Here is a 21,395-nt window from a genome sequence, read left to right on the forward strand (position 1 = left end):
TTTATTTATGTGAGTACACTGTAGCTGTTTTCTGACACCCGAGAAGAGGGCATCCGATCCCATTACACCCATTACAGAGGTTGTGAGCCACCATGTGGTTGCTGGGAACTGTACTCAGGACCTTTGAACGAGCAGCCAGTGCTCTTAACCACTGAGCCATCTCTCCAGCCCCCACTGCTGGAGTTCTTACAATTCATATCTAACTTATAACCTGAGGGGAAATGATGAACAAGAAAGAGAAACTTATTTGAATCTAAAACTATTAAATAATTAGAGGAGAGGAGAGAGAGAGAGAAGGAAGGCAGTGTCTAAAGAGACAAGTGAAAAAAAAAGTACAAAGGCTGAGAAAACAGGGTCATTGGGATGAAAATGGAGGCTGAGGGAGGGAATGGCCAGGCTCAGTCCTCCAAATGTCACCCTTAGTTGGTCACATTTCACAGGTCACTGGGGCTCCTTCCTCCTTGAGAATAAAGAGAATTTTTCCCCTAATCATAGGATTGACACAACACAAAAAAACTCCAGCTGCAGTCAATGGTGACCTTTATCACCGGATTGCTTGGCCTTTCAGTAGACTAAGATCTGTGGTCACCAATTTTTTTTTCTCTTTTCTTTCTTTCTTTCTTTTTTTTTTTCTCTTTGAGACAGGGTTTCTCTGTATAGCTCTGGCTGTCCTGGGACTCACTCTGTAGACCAGGCTGGCCTTGAACTCAGAAATTCACCTGCCTCTGCCTCCTGAGTGCTAGGATTAAAGGCATGTGCCACCACTGCCCGGCTGTGGTCACCCATCTTTATGTCTTAATAAGCACCTGCCTCCTGGAAGTCTGGGTTATTTTTGAGGTAGGGGCTCTATGTAGCCAAGGCTGGCCTCAAACCCATGGAGTTGAAAAGAATGGTAAATTCCCCAATCCTGACTCCATCTCCCAGATGCTGGGGTAACATGTGTATGTCACCATGGAGTTCTGGGGATGGAAAGTGGGAATACCACGCAAACTGTACCAACTGAGCTGCATCCCCTGCCCGGCCTGTTCGTTGTTTTAATGGAGATGCCAGTTTCCTTTATCCCCATGTCTCAAATCATATTTGCATATTTCTTTCAAACCCATTGGGAAAAGATCAGCTGGAAGACTAAGAAAAGCCAGTTTAAAGGGAGTTGTTTGGGAACTCTGGTGGTGGTCACGCCTCCGTGGAGCTGGAGTAGGCAAGCCACTGAGCATTGGAGTCCCTGAGAAAAGGGCAGGGCAGGCCAGGGGTCGGCATTCCCAGAAAGGAGACGAGGCCCTCTCTCTGAACCTGGAAGGTTAGCCAGTCACAGTCACGCCCCATGTGTGTTGTTCCAAATTCATGGCAGTGTGAGGTATCCCAGTAAGATGTGGTGGACACAGGCCCAATCCATGATGCCAGAATCGATTCTGGTTTCTCAAAGGGGGAAATGTCAGAAAGGAGATGGGCCTTCCAGAGTGAGTGTCGCTAATAGGCACCAAGGTGGGGCAAAAGTAGAGTCCAGTCCCCAAGCTTGTTTCTCCGTCTTTATTAAAGCTAGGTCCTCCTGACCACAGCAGAGTGGGCAGGGTGGAAACGACTGGAGACTATGAGGGATGGGTGGCACCCTCCCGGACCACCCTGCCCTGGCTTGATCTGAAGCTCATGTCCCAGAAGATGTGGAAAGAGATTACGAGGGACAGATATCCACTGCTGAACAACGAGGACCCATGTCTTCCTCCCCACTCGACAGCACAGGTCAGGCTAAGTTCTGTCCGTCACCACCCAGGCTCTCTTCCCACCCATGGACTACCCACCCAGCACCTAGCAGCCTGCCTGTTAGCTCTTGGGCCCCAAGGTCATGTCTATGCTACAAGAAAGGATCTAGGTCTAAAAGGGAATGCAGTTGGGTGGAAATCTCACTTCTCTAGTCCCCAGTCACACTGGCCCAGAATTCATGGAGGGTGGGAGGGGCTCCTGTGAGCCACACCACAGGTGCCAACAGTCAGGGCTGGAAAGTTAGCTGTCCACTGTAAGGGGCCTTGCATAGTAAGGCGCTGTGAGCTCAGCTCCACGGGGGTCCTTTATGTGGAGCCCCACCCAGGGCAGAAACCTGCTCCTAATGTAGGGTGATTACAGAGGCTGTGTGAAGAGGTTTGCAGAGGATGTTGGGCCCTTTTTACAGGACGAGCGGGAAGATTCCCCGGACCCACCCCAATGCTGTGGAAAGGCTGACTGCGCACAGGGCTCCACAGCCACCTGCTCCAGGGGAGGGATCTGCTAGGAAATGAAAGTGAGAACAGTGTCTATAGGAGCCCACACCAGGCACCCCAAAGATGTCCATGTGTGCTACTTACAGCCACTAGAGAACAAACTGAGAGAGGATAGTAATACCAAAGTCCATGTGGTGGCCAGCGCTTGCCAGACCTGTTTAGAGGTTGGAGTGAGGATTTCCAAAGAATAAGGCTTCCAACTCCCCAGGGTCCTGGACAATATCTGCGACCTGGCTACGCATTTGGTATCTTGCTTTTTCAACTCCTCCCACACTCTTCGGGTCATATAAGAGATGGGAATAAATACCTACAGGCGACAGAACAAAAACTTACCCCGTTCGTACCTCTATCTCCCCCAAAACCTACTGAGGTTCCTGCCTGCCTTGAACTAGGTTCTGAACACTTACTGGACTCACTCAAATGACAGGAAGACGGTCCCCAAATCTCCCAAGGAGAATGAGTAGAGGCCAAACCCACCAAGAAACCCAAATGCACCAGAGAGCCCGGTGACAGACTCCTAAGCAGCGGGGCTCTACGGCACCTGAACCGGATCCGTGATGAACTAATAGGCCTTGCCCGCCATCCCACCACCCCTGCACCACAGATCGAGGGATGGGTCGGTCTTGGTCAGGGTGGCGGCCCGTGCGCACCCAAGCGAAATCTGAAGCTTGAGGCGGGAGAGACCCGAGCACCCAAGAGTGGGAATCCTCAGCCCGCCAAAGAGCTGGAGGACACGCCGCGCTTCTTCGACGGGCTCACAGGATGCTCTCCTCGTAGCTGCCGGAGGGCCCGGCGAACGCCGCAGGATCGGAGCCGAAGCTGGTTCCTCCCGCGAACTCGAGCAGCGTTCCGGAGCCCGAGCCCGAGCCCGGTGGGGGCAGAGGCGGCGTGGCCTTGGCAGGCGCCTGGGCCTTGGTGGAGGAGGTGTGCGCCGGCGCGCCGCCCGGCCCGCGGTGCGTCTTCATGTGCGTGAGGAGGTGCGAGCTCTGCGAGAAGCGCCGGCCGCAGTTGGAGCACAGGTACGGCCGCTCCCCCGTGTGCGTGCGCTGGTGCGTCACGAGCACCGATCGCTGAGAGAAACGCTTGCCGCACTCTGGGCAGGGGAAGGGCCGCTCGCCCGTGTGGCCCCGCCGGTGCTTGGCGAGGTTGGAGCGCTGCGCGAAGCCGCGGCCGCAGTCAGCGCAGCGGAACGGCTTCTCGCCCGTGTGCGTGCGTCGGTGCCGCTTGAAGTCCGAGCTGTGGCCGAAGCCCTTGCCGCAGTCCGGGCAGCGGTGCGGCTTCTCCTCGGCGTGCGCCCACTGGTGCCGCGTGAGCGCGGCGCTCTGGCCGAAGCGCCGGCCGCACTCGGCGCACGCGTAGGGCCGCTCGCCCGTGTGCGCGCGCCCGTGCGCCGTGAGGTGTGCGCGCCGGCTGAAGCCCGCCCCGCACACGCCGCACACGAACGGTTTCTCGCCGGTGTGGCCGCGCACGTGCGCCGCTAGGTGCGAGCCGCGGGCGAAGCGAGCGCCGCACTCCGGGCACGGGAAGGGCCGTTCGCCCGTGTGCGTGCGCCGGTGGCGCGCCAGGTGCGAGCCGTACACGAAGCTCTTGCCGCAGTCGGCGCAGCGGTGCGGCCGCTCGCCCGCGTGGTAGCGCTGGTGCTTGGCCAGCGCCGCGCGCCGCCCGAACGTCTTGCCGCAGTCGGAGCAGATCCACGGGCTCTCCTCCTCCGCCAGCGCCGCAGGCGCGGGCTCCGACAGCAACGAGCGGACGGCGGGCGCGAATGCTCGCAGGCCACCATCCACCCCGGCGCCGGGGCCCACGCTGCGGAACGGGTCGCAGGCCAACCCCATGCCTTGCAGGGAAAGCGGGGAGCCCAGGGGGCCGGGCAGATGGCGTCCATCGGCTTGCAGCCGTTCGGAGAACTCGGGAAACCCCAGCATGGGGAAACCGTCCGGATGCAGCCAGGACTTGGGATGCATGGGGAAGTGGAAGCCGAACGGATGCGAGGAAGGCCCTTCGCCCTCAGCCAGGCCGTTGCCCATCTCACGGAACCGCCTGTCTGGTTCAGGGTCCTTCTTGCTGTCCGGGACAGTCGCCTCTGCCGCCGGAGCGACCACCACCTGCTCGTCCTGTCTGGCTTCAGCCTCGGTGTCTCCATCTGCCACACCAGCCTCGGGCTCTTCAGTCTCTGCGGGCGCGGCCTCCAGTTCCTCGGGTTCCGCCGTGGCTACAGTCGCGACTGCCATCTCCACCTCATTGGGAGCCATCCCCACCTCGTGGGGAGCCATCCGCGCGCCATCGCCGCTGCTGGGTTCCGTGCAGCCGCCACTGCGCCGGTGACGCTGGAAGTCGGCGCGCAGGCGGAAGGCCTGGCCGCAGTCCGGACAGCAGTGAGGACGATCAGCGGTGTGCACAGCCTGGTGGCGGGCGAGCGCTGAGCTCTGGCTGAAGCTACGGCCGCAGTGTAGGCACGGGTAGGGCCTCTCGCCGGTGTGCGTGCGCTGATGGGTCACCAAGTAGGAGCGCCGCCCGAAGCCCGCGCCGCAGAAGACGCAGCGGTAGGGCCGCTCGCCGGTGTGGATGCGCCGGTGCGTGACCAGGTGCGACTTGTAGACGAAGCGCTTGCCGCAGTCTGGGCACGGGAAGGGCTTCTCGCCGGTATGAGTGCGCTGGTGGATGGCCAGGTGCGAGCGGTACACAAAGCCCTTGCCGCACTCGTCGCAGCCGAAGGGCTTGACCGCTGCGTGATAGCGCTGGTGCTTGGCCAGGCGGGAACGGTGCGGAAACACTTTGCCGCACACATCGCAAGTGGTCTCCGGACATCCGATGGGGACAGCCACTGCGGGAAATGCCCAGGGCACCAGAAAGTTCTCCCCGGGCTCCCGGCCAGACAGGAAATGTTTTGCTTCAGCCTCCTCCGCCAGGATACCGAGACTGCCTGGGTTGGGTCCCCAACCTTCTGGAGTCTGCACTGAATCCGAGTCGTCGGGACCCCAAGTCCCAGGCACATCCCCCACTCCATAGGCAGCAGACCATAGCCCCGGGGGCTCATTCTCCTCCTCAGCCATCTCAGCAAGGAAGTCCTCGTCATCTTCCTCCTCGTGGTCCTCTATGTCATCGTTCCAGAACCAGGCTCCTGAGGGTGAAAAGAGAAAAGGGTGATGGCAGGGAAACAGGCCTACATGGCAGCCAGATCCTGAAATCGTTAGAACAGACTCAGGTGTGGTGCATGCCACAGCCAACACTGGGCAGCTCCACAGCAGGAAAGCTGCTGGCCTCCCACCAGTTAGGAACTTCATGGAGGCCAGGAAAGATGGGGTTCCCCTAGGGCTTTCCAGTCTGTGGAGGATAGGAGACTGCACAGTAGGTAGTTTATCAGCAGGTTCCTGTGTGCAGGAAAAGCACTGGAGGGGAAACCTGCAGCCCTGCAGTCCCCAAACATGGCACACAGCCTGGAGGACGCCCTCTGTAAAGCCCACCTTCAGCATTTCTCCTCTACTTGTCTTTACCAGTGGCTAGCGAGTTAGTGTCCTACTTTACCAGTGGCTAGCGAGTTAGCTCCTTTCTATAGCAGAAACACAAATGGCTAGCCAGGGAGAACCATGTGGGCGCTCACCTTAGAGAGTCCCCAGGAGGTGTGCATGTGGGTTCATGAGTTCCTCCCTGTTACAGGTCACCCCTAGGCTTCATTTTCCTGAACTCTCCATTTGTGAAACTCAGGGGCAGCTTCGAGGGTGCGTGTATTGTGATTCCCACCGAGATGCACAGCCTAACGCACCCTACTGCCCTTCCTGAGAACTGTGGGCTCTAGAATCAAGTCTGTAGGATCACCTTGATCATGAAATGAACCTGTTGACAACGCACCCAGGAGACACAGCACTTTGAGGTGTTCAGAGCATCTCTCTGTGTGTGTGTGTGTGAGAGAGAGAGAGAGAGAGAGAGAGAGAGCGCGCACACACACCGTTCATCATATCCACCTCAGATGTCAGCAACTGGAAGGGTGGAGCTCTTGCAGGTAGGGCACTAAAAGCCAACTACCCACTTAATTCTGAGGGCAAAGGTCTGGCCCATTTAGACTGCCACTGGCCTGGGTGAGCTGGGACCACAGAAGCCAGAGACTGGGCCAAGAAGTCTCAAAACCAGGGCTGGCTTCTAATGTCAAGTACCCCATCATCAGCCCTGGTTGTGCATTCTAGCTGTCATTCACAGTACCACACACATGAAGCCACTGAGAGCTGCGAGGACTTAAGCATGCTGTCTGTATGGCAAGGAAATGGGTTCATTTTTCCTTCGTCTGCAACACCGTTATGGTAATACACAATTTAGACGCTTTAAATGGAAATATCTGTAAAACCGAGTTTACCTCCAGCTGCCAATATGGCCACCAGAGTAATGAAAAGCGGCCGGCCCTGTGTCCATGACTGGCAGGGAGAGCCCCTGTTGCTGGCTGGATGTCCTTCTCTGTTCAGCCACAACTTCCCAAACCTGGGAAGGCAGGAACAGTCGTGGGGCAGGGAGAAGCTGGCCACAGTCGGATCAGAAGGCCTTCCCTAGGCTGTGGTGAGAGGCTTTAGTGTTTAACAGAGCCCAGTAGGGCAGGGAAGCCAATGCAGAGTAACAGATACAATCCCTGGATTTCTGAGCCAGTCTGCAACGCTCCAGGAACCTCGTCCTGGCAAGAGCTGGGAGGGTGGGCAGGGACTTCTCTAGAGTCTGGGAATGGTGAGCCCCTGCACCCTGCTCCGCTACACACAGCTCTGTAGGGTGGACAGCCTGAGAGAGGCCTGGGGGGGGTCTCACTGCTCCCTCAGGTTGGCAGTGACCACCGCAGAGCAAGCATGAGGCCTGCACTGCGCTCAGTGATGTGCAGAGGCCACCCCTTAGCCCTGGGGAAGTCAGAGTTGGCTCTACCGCAAGCTGATACCTCAGGAAGCTACTGGGACAGGAGAACCCCAAGAGAGACCAGCTTTGATCCCCCATTTCCTGCTTCAGAGTGTGCTCAGAGCCATCTCCAGTAACAGCCACTCCAGGAGCAGACATCACACAAAGCCGGTCTCTGTAAGTCTCAGGTGAGGATACACATGCCTGCTGTGAGACTTTAAGCCTGGGGTTATGGTGTGTCCCTTAACAGTTGGAAGGCAGTGGGGAGGGCAGCAGGGTGACCTTGAGGGCCAAACCCAGACCCACAGAGTAGTAAAGTGGGGGTGGGGCTGCCTCCACCTAACATTTGCTCCTCTAAGGATCTGACCGTAGGTGAAGGGTGATGAGGCAGGCCTTCAGGAAGACACAGGGGCGCACAGCCCACTGTCTAGCCAAATTATATAGTATGGCCACAAGGTAAGGGAAGAGAGGAGCCAGTGGAGGGGAACACAAGCCCAGGGCCAAGGTAGTAAGTTGAGACCCTCAGGACTGAGGGCTCTTACCAGTATCCCCCATCTCTGCAAATGTCACTGGGTCACGGCCTCTTTGTCATAGCGGCTGGTGGTATGAGCCTTACAGGTTTGGGGATTTACAAGCCCCAAACTACTTATTCCACTGAACTGCACCCCAGGGGCTGTCCCATGGCACATGCCTCCAGTCTTCTGCATTTTCAGAGGACTGCATGGGCCAGGCTGGGCCCTTCACCTAGATCTTTTACCCTAGGGACCCTGAGCGACCAGTCCCTTCCAAAGCTACAGGGTGTGGCACTGGTGGTCTTGGAGGCAGCCTGACATCAGTTGTAGAGAACCATTGATGCTGACAAGGTATTGCAGGCACAGAGGTCCCCAGTCAAGTTGCCATTTTCCTCCCATTAACAATCTGTTATCCTGATGTCCCCAAATAAGATCTGTACCTGCCTCATGCCACCTGCCCCCATCTCCAATTGGAGATGAGCTCAGAGAAAGTTCCTTCCCTTATTGGGGACAGTCCCCAAGGGAGGAGGCATACCCAAATGGTGTGGAAGTCTATAGATACTGGCAGCCTCACTGCGGGCTGCCTGGGAGGCATCTGAACTACAGCCTGGGAAGGCAGCCAGCTCCGCTAACTGACATCTGCCCTGCAAGCCAAGCTGTGGACAAGCTAATGGGTCTGGAGCAGGCAGCCCTTCTCTGGGGATGGGCACTGGGTTGCCCTCCCACTGCTGGTGAGCAGCCATTCTTTGGACCTAGGCCCTAGTGTTAACTGGAGCTGGGTCTGCTCCTGTATACCTTTGTCCCAGGGATTTGGGCAGAATAAGCATTCCCTCATCCCATCAGAGCATCCGTCCAGCACCTGGACACCTGTCCACCCCTTTGCTCTAGGTGCTAAGCCAGCCTCTCTGCCGAAGTCCCCTCAGCTCTTCCCTCCCTCTGCACCCAGACCAGGTACCTGGGTAACGACAGGATCCCAGAGCCTTGGGCGCCCGGCCAGGACTAGAGGACTCTCCTCTCCAGGTTCCCTCCAGGGCACGGCTAAGTGAAACCCCACCAAGAGACCCTCTGCAGCAGCAGTTCTCAGCGTCCCTAATGTCAGGACCCTTTACTACAGCTGCTCGTGTTGTGGAGACCCCCATTGATAGAATTATTTCATTGTGACTTCATGAGGAGTTTTGCTGTGGTCATGAATCATAGTGTGAATACCTGATGCACAAGGATATCTGATATTCGACCCTGAAGAGGTCTCCACCACAGGATGAGAACCTTTGCTTTCAAGTCACCCTATCTGTGGCCAGACTCCGCCTGCCATGGTGTTCATGCACTGCCCCTGGCCAAGAGACCTCTCCCCTGTGGCTCTCCCAAACCTGTGCTCATTTCCACTTAGCTGAACTGAGCACTAGGTAACAGAGTTGCTGGGTCTGCCCAGATGGATACCAGCTGTCCCCAGGGTGTCAGTGTGGGTCACATGAGGGGCTCCAGACACGCCCCACTCCCCACCACAGCTGTGCTTGCTTGCTAGTTCTGGATTCTCAATGCTTGTTTGTTTGTTTGTTTGTTTGTTTTTCAAAACAGGGTTTCTCTGTGTAGTCCTGGATGTCCTGGAACTCACTCTGTAGACCAGTCTGATCTCAAACTGAGAGGCACCTGCCTCTGCCTCTGCCTCTGCCTCTGCCTCTGCCTCTGCCTCTGCCTCTGCCTCTGCCTCTGCCTCTGCCTCTGCCTCTGCCTCTGCCTCTGCCTCTGCCTCTGCCTCTGCCTCCTGAGTGCTGGAATTAAAGGCGTGGCCACCACCGCCCAGCTTCTCGATGCTTCTGTAGTTCCTGCATCTTACTGTTTAAACTGGTCCCGTCTTGGGTGTTGTATTTCCTGTCTATACTTCACTTCCTGAAATGGGCTGGGAAGATGGGAAGTCCCGGCACTCCACACAAGTACAAACCCCCGAGTTCAGATCCCAGCACGTGTTCTTGAATAGGGAAGGCCATGGAACATGGATAGAATCCTCCTGCTCAATGGCCAGCCAGCCTAGTCATGAAGCCCCAGATCCCATCAAGAACCGGTCTCAACAAGGCAGACAGCTCCGGTTGTTGACTTCTGGCCTCCACGCACACCTGCACACATGCACATTCAAGAAAGGAAAGTGGGCAGAAGCCTCAACAGAGGGAGTGGAACTTGCCCTTACAGGGCCAGTTCTGCTCCAGCCAACACAGCCTCTGGAGTGCCAGGGAAGGAAGCAGCGAGGATCTGTCTCAGGGCATAAGGCCAGGCAGACACAGAGAACCGGGGCAGCAGCCACTCAGGGCCTGCCTTCTCCAGTCAGACTGGAAGCAGGAAATGGTTGAGCCTGGAGCAGGGGTCTCTCCAGGACCATGTGGGGTGCGCATACGGACCAAGGGCCCTGGGATGGACCATGTCGGGTGTGCATATGGACCAAGGGCCCTGGGATGGACCATGTCGGGTGTGCATACGGACCAAGGGCCCTGGGATGGACCATGTAGGGTGTGCATACCGACCAAGGGCCCTGGGAGGGAAGCTGGGTGAGGATGAGCTTGTGTGGATGATGTAGGAGTGAAGGGTTGAAGGTGGTGACCAGGGTTGCTGGGATGCCTAGAGACCAGGCTGAAGGGCAGGGGGACTCTTGAGTATCACATACAAAGTGGCAACACCTGAGAGAAGGAACGTGGCCAGGTGCCCACACGTCATGTACAGCTGAACTCACAAGGGATAGAGGAGAGAACATTAGAGTCTTGTCTTGCAAGACTAATTTAGAAGTCCCAGATGGCCAGCCTAGGGACAGACTCAGCCAGTCTCAGTTCCCAGCTGGCACTGCTGGGCAGAGGCAATAAAAAGAGAAAAAGGGAGGCAGACAATGAGCCACTCACTGTCCTCAGAGGGAAGAAGACCTGAGGGCTTCACTAAGCCAGAGCTCCTCCCTGATCCTGCCATCACGCCTGGATCCCTTCTGGGCAGTCATGTGACACATCAGACACGCCCTGGGGGCTGAGGGATAGCTCTATGAGTAAAGTGTTCACCATGCAAGCATGAGGACCAGAGTTCAAATCCCTAGTGCCAATGACAAGCCAGGCACAGTGCATGAGCCTAGCCACTAACCCTGTGGAGAGACAGGAGAGTCCCAGAGAGCCCACCAGCCAGCCAGCAGGTCCTGTGAGTGTGAGTCGGACACACACCCGGTTGCCAATGAGGTGGAAGCTGAGGACTGGTGCCCGAGGTTGTCCTCTGACCCCACATAGGATTTCTTTTTTTCTAGAGACATGGTGTCACTTGGTAGCCCTGGCTGGCATCAAACCCAAGCATATTCATCTGCCTTTGCCTTTGAGTGCTGGGCTTAAAGGCACCCACACACCAAGTGCTGGGCTTAAAGGCACCCACACACCAAGCTTGAGATAAAAAGGCTTTAAAACGGTGGTTTTCTACCTGTGAGTTGTGACCCTTGAGGGTCAAACAACTGTCTCACAGGGGTTGCTTATGACCACTGGAAAACACAGATTCATAACAGTAGCAGAATTATAGTTACGAAGTAGCAACGGAAATAATTTTATGGTTGTGGTCACCACAACATGAGGGTTGCAGCATTGGGAAAGTTGGGAACCACTATTTAAAAAATGGTCATTGCTGGGTGATGGTGGCACACGCCTTTAATCCCAGCACTTGGGAGGCAGAGGCAGGTGGATTTCTGAGTTGGAGGCCAGCCTGGTCTACAAAGTGAGTTCCAGGACAGCCAGGGCTACACAAAAGAGAAACCAAAAAAAAAAAAAAAAAAAAAAATTCATGGATCCTTTGCCAACTGATAACTCTGCAGAAAGGGCTGTGCTGAAAGACATCTCAGGCCACCAGCCCCAACACCATGGCTTGCCACGGATAGCACAGAGGCGCTGACCCAGTTAACCGGATCCTCCAATTAAAGAGTTAAAGAGCCTCCAATTCCCATCCAGGTGCATAGCTATGTGGCACCTGTGACCTGGTGTCACCTGCATTGAAAAGGGCCAGACTCTTCCCCTGGACCCCTCAAGGGAATGGCACACAAGGGCACCCCTCCAACCGACACTCAAGAGGCTGATCAGTGTTGTCCCGCTCTCTCTAAGTGGTTTTTCTAGACGTACCCATGAATAGAACGCACCTCCCACTTGGGCCCTCAAGAACACTACCTATTTCGGGGCTTCATCTGGAAGAAGGCTGGATTCCTTGCTGCCTCTCAGCTGGTGTGAGGACTCACAGGCATGTTACCAGAGTGAGGTTTCCTGTTTTCTCGTTTTAAAATACATCTATGATAACTCCACCCTCAGCTGATGACACCCTAGCCCCCAGAGAGAGACACCTTTCAGACAAGGGTCTCCATCACTCCAATGTCCTCATGAGGCTCACAGAACCCATGGCATATTCCATGTGACTAGGAGCCAGCATGCTCAGGTTGGAATCTACAGGTTTAGTTCAGACTATTCTCCGTATGAATAATGTGCGGCTTAGGGAGTTGAACAGGCAGAGCCTGAGCCAGTGCAGGGCAGGGGGGCGGGGGGAGGAAGGGCACTAGCATGGCGGCACACACTGGAGGGACAGAGATAGGCAGATCCCTGGAGTTCACGGGCCAGCCAGCCTCGTCAGTTGGTGAGCCTCCAATAGGAGTGGGGCTCTCTCTCAGAAAACCCAAGCTGGATGGTTTCAGAGGAAGGGGAGAGACTGAGGGGTACCCTTATGCAGAAATGGCCAGATGGGTGGGCAAGCCAGAAAACCGGGTAGTCCAAGTGTGGAAACCACTCTGACAATTTGGTAGGTTTCTGTGCCAGTTTGTCAACACCACTCATTTATAAAGGAAGAAGCAAAACACAAACCAACCAACCAACCCTCTCAGACCCCTAAGGTTCTCTAAGGACATACACTAGCCCTTAGACCTCTGTGAAGCTGGGCCATGAGGACTTGGGAGCTGACAGCAGGGGCCAACACACAGCAGCCTCCCTGCCTCCTCACGGCCACTCCACACGCCAACACATCAGCATTAATTGCATCAGGGAGGCAGAGAGACCACGAACAGGTCTGCTGAGCACTCTCCTTGGTAAAGGCTAACTTGGGCGGGCACAGCTCTGAGCAATGATGCTAGCAGAACCCCCCAAGGCGTGTGTCTCACTCACCCGTGTAGACACCAGTGACGACATCTCCCTCCTCCGGATGGGGGCCATCTTCAACCCAAGGTTCTTCTCCTTGTTCGAGGTGGAAGATCAGATCTGGCTTAGGGATTGGGTATCCTGCCCAGGAGGACAGATGGCAGCTGCAGGGGTGGCTGTCCCCAATGGGGTCAAAGCCATCCCTGTCCACACTCAAATCCTCTGCTCTCTGCCCTTCCCGCCCCCTATGCTCGGAGATCCAACCGTCCACCCCTGCAAGCCTTGCTTCCATACCCAGCTCTCCTTCCACACCCACCCCATACACCTTCGCCATCAGGATACCCACACTTTCCGCTCCTACCCAGAGGAGCTGCTTCCGAGGCTGTACGGTTGAGAGGCCGGTGGACCAACAGCTTCACAGCATGTCTCTGCCTACTTCAGACCCCCTGCACCCAGAGGCCAAAATGGGCTGACTTCTCCAAAACCCTGAGCCCTCTGTGCCCTCACAGCAGACTGCCTTGGGGGCCTTCCTTACCCAAGGAGACCAGGATCCCATAGTTCTCCTGCATTACTTCCCGGTACAGATCCCGCTGGTCCACACCCAGCCTCTCCCACTCCTCCAAAGAGAAGTACACGGCCACATCTTCAAAAGTCACCAGGCCCTAAGGAACACAGAGCCACAGGAGAGAGGCTGAAGGGATGCCCTGCCTCCAACACCCATTTGAAATTAGGTCAGAAAACACGGCGGGGATGTAGCCCAGTAAGTACCCCATCACTGATGGAACTACACATGCCCAGATGGTACTGCAGTCTCTCAGACCTCGCCTATCCAGAGAGGAGAACCTCAGATGCAGAGAGGGCAGAGGCCCTCGGTAGCCTCATGCCCCTTCTCTGTCACATCAACCCCTCCCAGCAAACACCTTGGCTAGGGTTAGGATGAATAGGTGGTACCAACCAAACTGAGTGTGGGTGCTGACGTCTGACCTAACAGCAGGAAAACAGACCCCAGGAAGGGGACAGTCATTCTAGAAGACCCCAACCTGACTGGGAGTGAGGGTGGGGCAGCCATGACTTCCACAGTTGAGTGGGCGATAGCTAGAGTGCTCGAGACAACATGATGGCCTGGGAAGGGACAGGGACCAGGGGGGACCACATAAACCCTGGGCCTGGAACCTGAAGCCTTGTCCTCACTGGAGAAGCACCACCCATAGAGGGCTCGAGACCTCAGGTATAAGGTCACTGAAGACAGAAAGGCTGACCAGTGCCCTCAGCTGCATATGCAGAAAGCAGCTCACCTGGGTCAGGAAATGATCCTCATCTTCCTCTTCCTCTTCTTCCTCCACATCTTCATCCTGAGTAGTGGGAGACACCCGGGAGGTCTGTAGGGCTAAAAGGAAGACTGCTTAGAGCCAGTGGTACCTGGCTGGCAAGCAGGATGGGGCTCCTGGTTCCTCCCACACTTCAGATCCGGGCCCAGTCCCACCTTCATGGCCCCAGCCATTCAGCCTCCACAGCAGCAGCAGGGTCCCATTCTTACCTTTTCCTTGAAGAACTGGTGCCTTGGCATGACCACCATTGCTATGCCGCTCCTGGGTCCCTAAGCTCAGAGTCTGCTCCTCTGCCAGGACCTCCTCCACATCACCACCATCACCATCATCACCTCCACCATTGTCTGCTGAGTTGGCCTCCACCTCTACCTCCGCCACCTCCTGCACCGGTGTGGCCACTTCTTCTACTACTACCTCTTCTTCCTCTTCTTCCTCCTCCTCCTCCTCGGGGTCAGCATCACATTCTGACCCATCTCCCGCTGGCTCCAGCTGGGTAGCTGGGGAGTCTGGAGCAGTCTGAAGGGCAGCCATCGTCCCTGGGAGAGAGCCTCCGTATGGCCTGAAACACAGAGGCACTTTGCACGGGAGGCCACAAGAGCTGAGGGGGGACTGAGCTCTGTCTGCCTTCTCAGGCTGTGCAACTGGCATGCCCAGAAACACCACCTAAGGCGCTCCCTCCTCCCCACCAGCCTCTGGGACATGACTTCTGTTCTCTCACCAGCAGCCATGTGTCTAACGGGAGCTCCAACCAGTTCCTGGGTGAGTCACCCAGGACCAGGAGCATGGAATGCAGCCAACAGAGCCCCAGGGATCCATGTTTCCTGAAGGGTGAGTGTAATCTACAAAGGGCAGCCTGTCCCACACAGAAAGCAGAGAGGCTTACCCAGCCCTTGGTGCACATGGACCAGGCCGGGCCCCGAGGACTGTCGACTACAAGGACTTATGCGGCTTGGGGGGTGCAGGAAGGCTCTTGTTTTCGTCTCTTTGAGGGAACAAGCTCTCAGAACCCCTTCTGTAAGTCAAGGGCGAGACAGGGAGGGCCATGAGCATGCATTACTCCTTCCCAGCCACATAGATGGAGTCTGGCTCATCACCGGACCAGCAATGGTGACACGTGATATGACACTCCTTCCCGCTGGAGGATCAGAGAATAAACATGGATGAATGTCAACACCTTAGGGGCCTACAGGGTCCTGCTTCCCCACTGATGCCACAGACTTAGTTTAGCTGCGCCTGGCCTGGAGCCTAAAGCCACCGGTTTAATGAGATAGGAGCGGAGGTCCTACAGCCACTAAAATGTTCCTTGCCTACCAAAAAAAAAAAAAAAAAACAAAACAAAACCAACCAACAGCCCAGTGGCACTCCAGGGTGGGGCAGCTGTGTTTGCTTTTTTTATGTTTTTGTGGTTGGTGTTTAATTTGTGGAGTAGTGATGCATTGTCATGCCAAACGTGGAGATTGAACTACAACTCCCATGAATCAGTTCTCCCCTACCACAGGGGTCTCAGGGGTCAGACTCAGGTCATGAAGCTTGACAGCAGGTGCCATTAGCTGTTGAGCCATTTCACCAGCCCCTGGGGTTTTCATGAATTCATTCCTATGTCTCTTTTCACCACCCTGCCACCCAGTACCTGTCCTGTAAGTATCTCAGATTTCAATGGGACTATTTTGCAAAGCAAGGCAGGCCACCCATGCATGCTGAGTTCCAAAAAGATCCTGAAATGCCAGGCCACAGCAGACACTGGAGCCACCGCCAGCAGACAGCATTGCCTCGGGGTGCTTAAAAGCAGACTGTGGCAGGTAAAGATGCCCAGGGCCATGAGAACAGTCTGACCACTGGGCTTCGTATTCCCATGGGCACACGTGAGCAACCTGCTTAGGCTGGGCTCACCTCTATCCCATCCCTTCTGTTCAGACATCTTTAAAACCTATGCTCTAGGGGCTGGAAAGATGGCTCAGCAGTTTGGAGCACTGGCTGCTCTTCTAGAGGACCTGAGTTCAATTCCCAGCACCCGCATGGTGGCGCACAGCCATCTCTAACTCTAGTGTTGGGGATCCCATCCCCTTTTCTCTTCTCTGTGGGCACCAGACATACAGACATATGTGGAGGCAAGACACTTGCACATACATTGTTTTTAATTAAAATCTAGACTTTGGTACTGGGGAGGTGGCTCAGTCACATGCTTGCTTCACATGTGTGACAACCTGACTTCATTCTTTAGAATGTAAAAGCTAGGCCTGAGGTACATGCCAGTAATCCCAGTACTGTGAAGACAGAGACAGGAGGTTCCATGGGATTTGCCAGCCAGCCGAGGTGGCCAACTCAGTGATAGACGCTGTCTCAAAAACCCTACGGTGGACAGCAATTGAAGACATCTACCATTGACTTCAGGCCTCCACACACATTGTTCAAACACACACACTCTCTCTCTCTCACACACACAGAGAGAGAGAGAGAGAGAGAGAGAGAGAGAGAGAGAGAGAGAGGGAGAGGGAGAGGGAGAGGGAGAGGGAGAGGGAGAGGGAGAGAGAGGGAGGGAGAGAGAGAGAGAGAGAGAGAGACAGAGACAGAGACAGAGACAGAGACAGAGAGAGAGAGAGCAATCAAAACAAAAGGAAATGAACCCCACCCCATATCTCAGTAGCTAGGACTCTCTGATCATCCCTACTGGCACCAACCACCACACCCCTGCCCCCAAACCCACAGGCTAGGACTCTTGACATCTGAAAGTCCCCTTTGTCTTGTTCCCTGAGCACTATAGATTTAAAAGCACCTGTCTCAAAGATTGAGGCTACAAAACTAGGCCTAAGAGAAGCGCCCACGCCTTCCAGGGCTCTTTGGTACTGGAAGACTCCTGAAGGGTAAGAACACAAGCCTGCCTTATGCTGTCCTGGCCAGTACCCAGGGGCACTGAGAACACTATGGGAGCGATTTCCCAACCACCACCTACCTCATACCTAGAGAAGGACTTACTCAGGCCTAAGGCTATAGAGTCATGCTGAGCCCAGACACCCACAGAACTAATGCCTGTCTGGCCACCACCTTGGCCAGCGACTTCAGACATCCTGAAGCTTAGACTGCTGTATGCAAGGGCCCAAGGAAAGATGGAGGCTGGATCTGGGGAGGTAACTCAAGTGTTTGCCACACTAGCATGGAGACCTGAATTCAATCCTCTAGCTGGAGGGAGGGGGACGGAGGCGGGGCGATGCAGAACATGGTGCTATCTACCTATAAACCAAGCCCTGGGCTGTGCTGGCCAGGCAATCTGAATTGGTAAGCTCAGGGTTCAAAGAGACACTGCCTCAAATAATAGGATGAAGAGTGACCAAGGAAGACAGCTATGCTGACCTGTTATCTACATGCACACTGTATGTACCTGCATGCACATATGCACACACAAAACTGTGTACATATGTTGCACACAAAGAGGAGGAAGAGGGGGCAGCCCACCTTGGCTACATCTCTTCCCAGGCCGCATGCACATTTTCTTTACTGAAGAATATTCAACTGAGGGATGATAAAGAGTCCCAATTTCTTCCCCCTCATTCCTAGCCCAGACACACAGTAGCCACTCCAGTACTTATTAAAGACAGGTCCAGAGATCTACAGTTAATGACATGGATAGTGGAATTTTAAAAAAATATTTGTGAGGACACAACTGTCACACTCCACAATAGGCTGGCCACAGATTGAGGGAAGGGTACACCAAACTAAAACCCACCCCAGAAGTCATGAAGAGTCTCTGTCACCAGAGAGGACAGTGGATAAAATGGAGTCTGTGCACCAGTCCTGTGATGGTTACTGTTGCACACTTGACAGGATCTGAAGTTACAGAAGAGAAGATGCCTCTGGGATGTCTGTGAGGGAGTGGCTAGATTAGGTTAACTGAGGTGGGAAGATCTACCCTAAACGTGGGCAGCACCATCCCCTAGGCTGGGGCGCTGCTGTGAATGAGAAGGAGAGAGCAGGCTGAGCCCCAGCATCAGTCTCTCTGCTTCCTGACTGTGGATGCTGCGGGTGTGAGGAGCTGCCCCCTGCTGTGGCCTCCGTGTCTCTCCCACCGTGATGGGCTGTACCTTTCAACTGTGAGCCCAAGCAAATACATCCTCCCTTGAGTTGCTTGTTAGGACAGAGCAAGAAGGGAAAAAGAGAGAGGGGGGAAAAAAAGCCTATTAAAAGCCTCTAGCTGGGCAGTGGTGGCGCACTTGGGAGGCAGAGGCAGGCGGGTTTCTGAGTTCAAGGCCAGCCTGGTCTACAGAGTGAGTTCCAGGACAGCCTGGGCTACACAGAGAAACCCTGTCTTGGGGGTGGGGATGGGGGAATAAAAAGCCATGAGAAGACAGGGAGACAGGGCAGAAGCCAAGAAAAGCCTGATGCTCCAGGTGCTCTGACCCAGGACTCAGAACAGAAGCTCTGAAAACCAGTCTGACCAGGAGAAGGTCAGTTCATACTCTTGCAACTCAGGCCCTGGGGGTTCCCCTCCTCCTGGGATATTCTTAGCCCCACTCCTGCCAATCAGTCCCTAGAACGCCTTTCTGCTCCATTCTCCTTAACCTCTCATCCTGGATTAGAATGCAGTGTCAAGTTCACGGCTTCATCAGGCAAAAATCACTGTGTCACTTCAACACATCTTTCCACTCAAGTCCTGAGCCTAGGGCACAGCGCTGCAGACACTCAGAACGGGGTGCAGCACTGTCCATAGAAGGGAGTGTGCAGAGGCACAATCGTAAAGTTTAAAAGTTAGGAACTCCAGAAAAGTCCCAAATCCAGGGGATCCACGTAAAGGAGCATGTTTGCATGGGGTCACGCTTGCACGTGCGCACTTGTGGCTAGTTGCCTTCATTCCCGTTCAGTAGCCCCACTGACTTAAGACCCTTTTTTGTCCAGAATGTCTTTCCCTGTTCACTACACTCCTCACCATCTGCCCAGTTTCCGGAGCCCCTATTCTCCAGGGTTGCTCCCTGGAGGTCATCCACGACCCCCCAGAGCAGGCTCCTCAACCAGGCCAGCTAGCCCCCTGGCCCAGCCAGTGACAGAACCAAAACAAAATGCCAATGCCACCCACCCAGGCTGAGCAGGTGGGCTGATCCTCGCTGGTACCTGCACCTCCTCCCTCCCTTCTTGTGTCCACATAATGCACCCTAGATTCTGCCAACGCGTTCCACCACCCATCTTGGGGGCAACAGATTTAGCAGAGAGCAGTCCAGCCAGCCTCCATTTACAGATGAAGCAGGCTAGGCCACGGCCCCTCAATGTCACAAAGCTGGCTGTAGGGCTCCAGGACTCTCTCTTCTTCCTCCCTCTGGGGGATGGGGGGAGGGTACCTAGCTTCCACTTCGCCCTAGGGCGGGAGTAGTGACAGCCCTCCTTGGAAGGTGTCTCTCTAGGGGGCGGGGGCGGCTCCGGCTCAGCTCCCGCCCCTAAGCTGGAGAAGGCGGCGCTAGCACCCTGCAAAGGTGCAGTGCACGACGTCCCCGGCCCGCCCCCTCCCACGCTGGAGTCTGTACCCCTCTAGGGTGTTAAGCCATCCCTGACGTGCCGCGCAGGCCCAGGTCGGTATTGGGGGGATCTAGGGGCCTGGAAGATCTAGCTCGTGCAGCTGCAGCTCCGACCCCACCAAGGACGGGCCCTGCAGTCCCGCGATCTCCCCACGGACGCCCGAGGCCTCCAGCTCTCGAGCATCCATGACGGCCAGCCTTGCCGCCGCCACCGCCCCCAGCGCGCGCGTCCCGCCCGCGCGCACCTGCCGCATCCGCGCGCCCCACTCACCGCGCGCGCGCCCGGGCCCGGCCAAGCCGGAGCGAGACACGGACTCGTGGGGGGTGGGGGGCTGTGACCACCGGGGACTCCCCCCCGCACTACACAAAGTGACGGCCGCGAGCTGCGCGACAGCGGAGGAGGCGGCGGCGCGTGGGCACCGGAAGTGCCGCCCGCCGGCCCCGCCTTGTCCGCGCCCACGAGGGGGGCACTTCCGGTCATGGGGCGTCCCGGAGCTCTGGATGTAGACAGGGAGCTGCTGCGTCGCACCCCCATATGCATGGAGGATGGTTATAGCTACCCACAATGAGCACCCCCGCATTATCTGCTCCTCTACGTTTCAAGGGACCCCTGCCCACGACGTCCAGCCCCAGCGAGCATCTCTTCTCGCCAGACGACAGCCTAGGTCTACCTTTGCGCGTGCCAGGACGTGTCGGGAGCCCGTCCTCCTGTCCACCGGACCCTCCCTGGATCTCATGATGGTGGAGAAGGGTAGTGACCCTCTGTGGGTATTCAGGCAGCGCTTGTCTGACCCTGACATGGGCAAGGGTGTGGCTGGGAGATTGATCTGTTCTGGCTTTACTTGTGTGTGCAGGGTGTGGCAGACAGAGGGGCAGCCTATTCAAGGCGTGAGGGGGATACTGTGGACTATAGCAGTCAAATGCACGAAAGACTGGAGATTGAGGCCAGACTGGACTTATGTTCTTCAACTCCCTAATCTGTCATCCCCAGGCCTGGCAAGAATATTGGGAAATAGCCTTGCATGGCTTTAGACAGGTCGAACCTTCACAGTCCATTGATATATTCACGACTACTCTGGGCAGTGCTCTGTAGCTCCAAAGGGCCATCTATATTATGAAGCCCCTGGACCCCAAGCCTGCTGGCCACCTATGCCTGGAGTGAATGCCTAGGTACCTATAGAGACCAACCCTGGACATGACCCTCAGGAGACCAGAGTTCTAGCCTCTGCCCTCTCTCCCCTCTTCCTTGCCCTCCCCTCCCTTATATTGAAAAGTCTTTGTGACACTCTTGTGCTTTTCTTGGTAGACCATGTAGACTGGATGCTTTAGGAGTCATAGCCTTTCTCATCTTAGGCGAGCCCTAACCCCTAACTGTGGGTTCTCTAGGGTCTAGAAACACCCTTCTTTCCTGCCTACACACACTTGGGCACACATAGAAGGAAGCTGCTTGTCTCTCATTTTTACTAGGATGTGTGTTCACATGTGTGCACATGAGCTATCTCCGTGATGACATTCTTCCACACCCTGGGTTTTCATGCAGATGGGTTACCTACCAAATCACCTGCCTCTCTGCAGGATCCCTGGCAGGCTAGAAACCCAGGGAAGGGAAGGGGAGCCAGCCTTTCCCTCTGGGAAACCTGAAGGAGGTGATGAATGTGTGTTCCTGCCATGTTCCGTGCATACATGCGTTCCTGCCATGTTCCATGCATACATGCGTTCCTGCCATGTTCCATGCATACATGCGTTCCTGCCATGTTCCATGCATGCATGTGTTTCTGCCATGTTCCATGCATGCGTGTGTTCCTGCCATGTTCCATTCATGTGT

At 55.7% G+C, this 21,395-nt stretch overlaps 1 protein-coding gene across 1 annotated transcript; it reads right to left on the reverse strand.

Annotated features, from left to right (window-relative positions):
- Positions 1-1,513: 1,513 nt before the first annotated feature.
- Positions 1,514-19,992, reverse strand: Znf316 (zinc finger protein 316). Its single transcript, XM_021161717.3, has 7 exons — positions 19,842-19,992; positions 14,956-15,084; positions 14,282-14,631; positions 14,040-14,131; positions 13,280-13,406; positions 12,772-12,885; positions 1,514-5,370 (listed from the first exon to the last, which is right to left on the reverse strand). Exons 3-7 carry the CDS (start codon positions 14,601-14,603, stop codon positions 3,008-3,010), a joined length of 3,018 nt encoding a protein of 1,005 aa, XP_021017376.1. The 5' UTR covers positions 14,604-14,631; positions 14,956-15,084; positions 19,842-19,992; the 3' UTR covers positions 1,514-3,007.
- Between the last annotated feature and the right edge of the window lie 1,403 nt (positions 19,993-21,395).

This window comes from Mus caroli, unplaced genomic scaffold (assembly GCF_978045245.1).
Source record: "Mus caroli unplaced genomic scaffold, Mus_caroli_1 scaffold_4, whole genome shotgun sequence".
NCBI lineage: Eukaryota > Metazoa > Chordata > Mammalia > Rodentia > Muridae > Mus > Mus caroli.

What these genes read in the sequence shown, in the direction of transcription:
- Znf316 (XM_021161717.3), bottom strand. Translation starts at nt 14,603, where the DNA reads ATGGCTGCCCTTCAGACTGCTCCAGACTCCCCAGCTACCCAGCTGGAG. An exon ending in ACCAGTTCTTCAAGGAAAAG is followed by an intron (nt 14,132 to 14,281) that starts GTAAGAATGGGA and finishes TCTTCCTTTTAG; the next exon opens with CCCTACAGACCTCCCGGGTG. An exon ending in TGGGATCCTGGTCTCCTTGG is followed by an intron (nt 12,886 to 13,279) that starts GTAAGGAAGGCC and finishes CCTCCTGGGCAG; the next exon opens with GATACCCAATCCCTAAGCCA.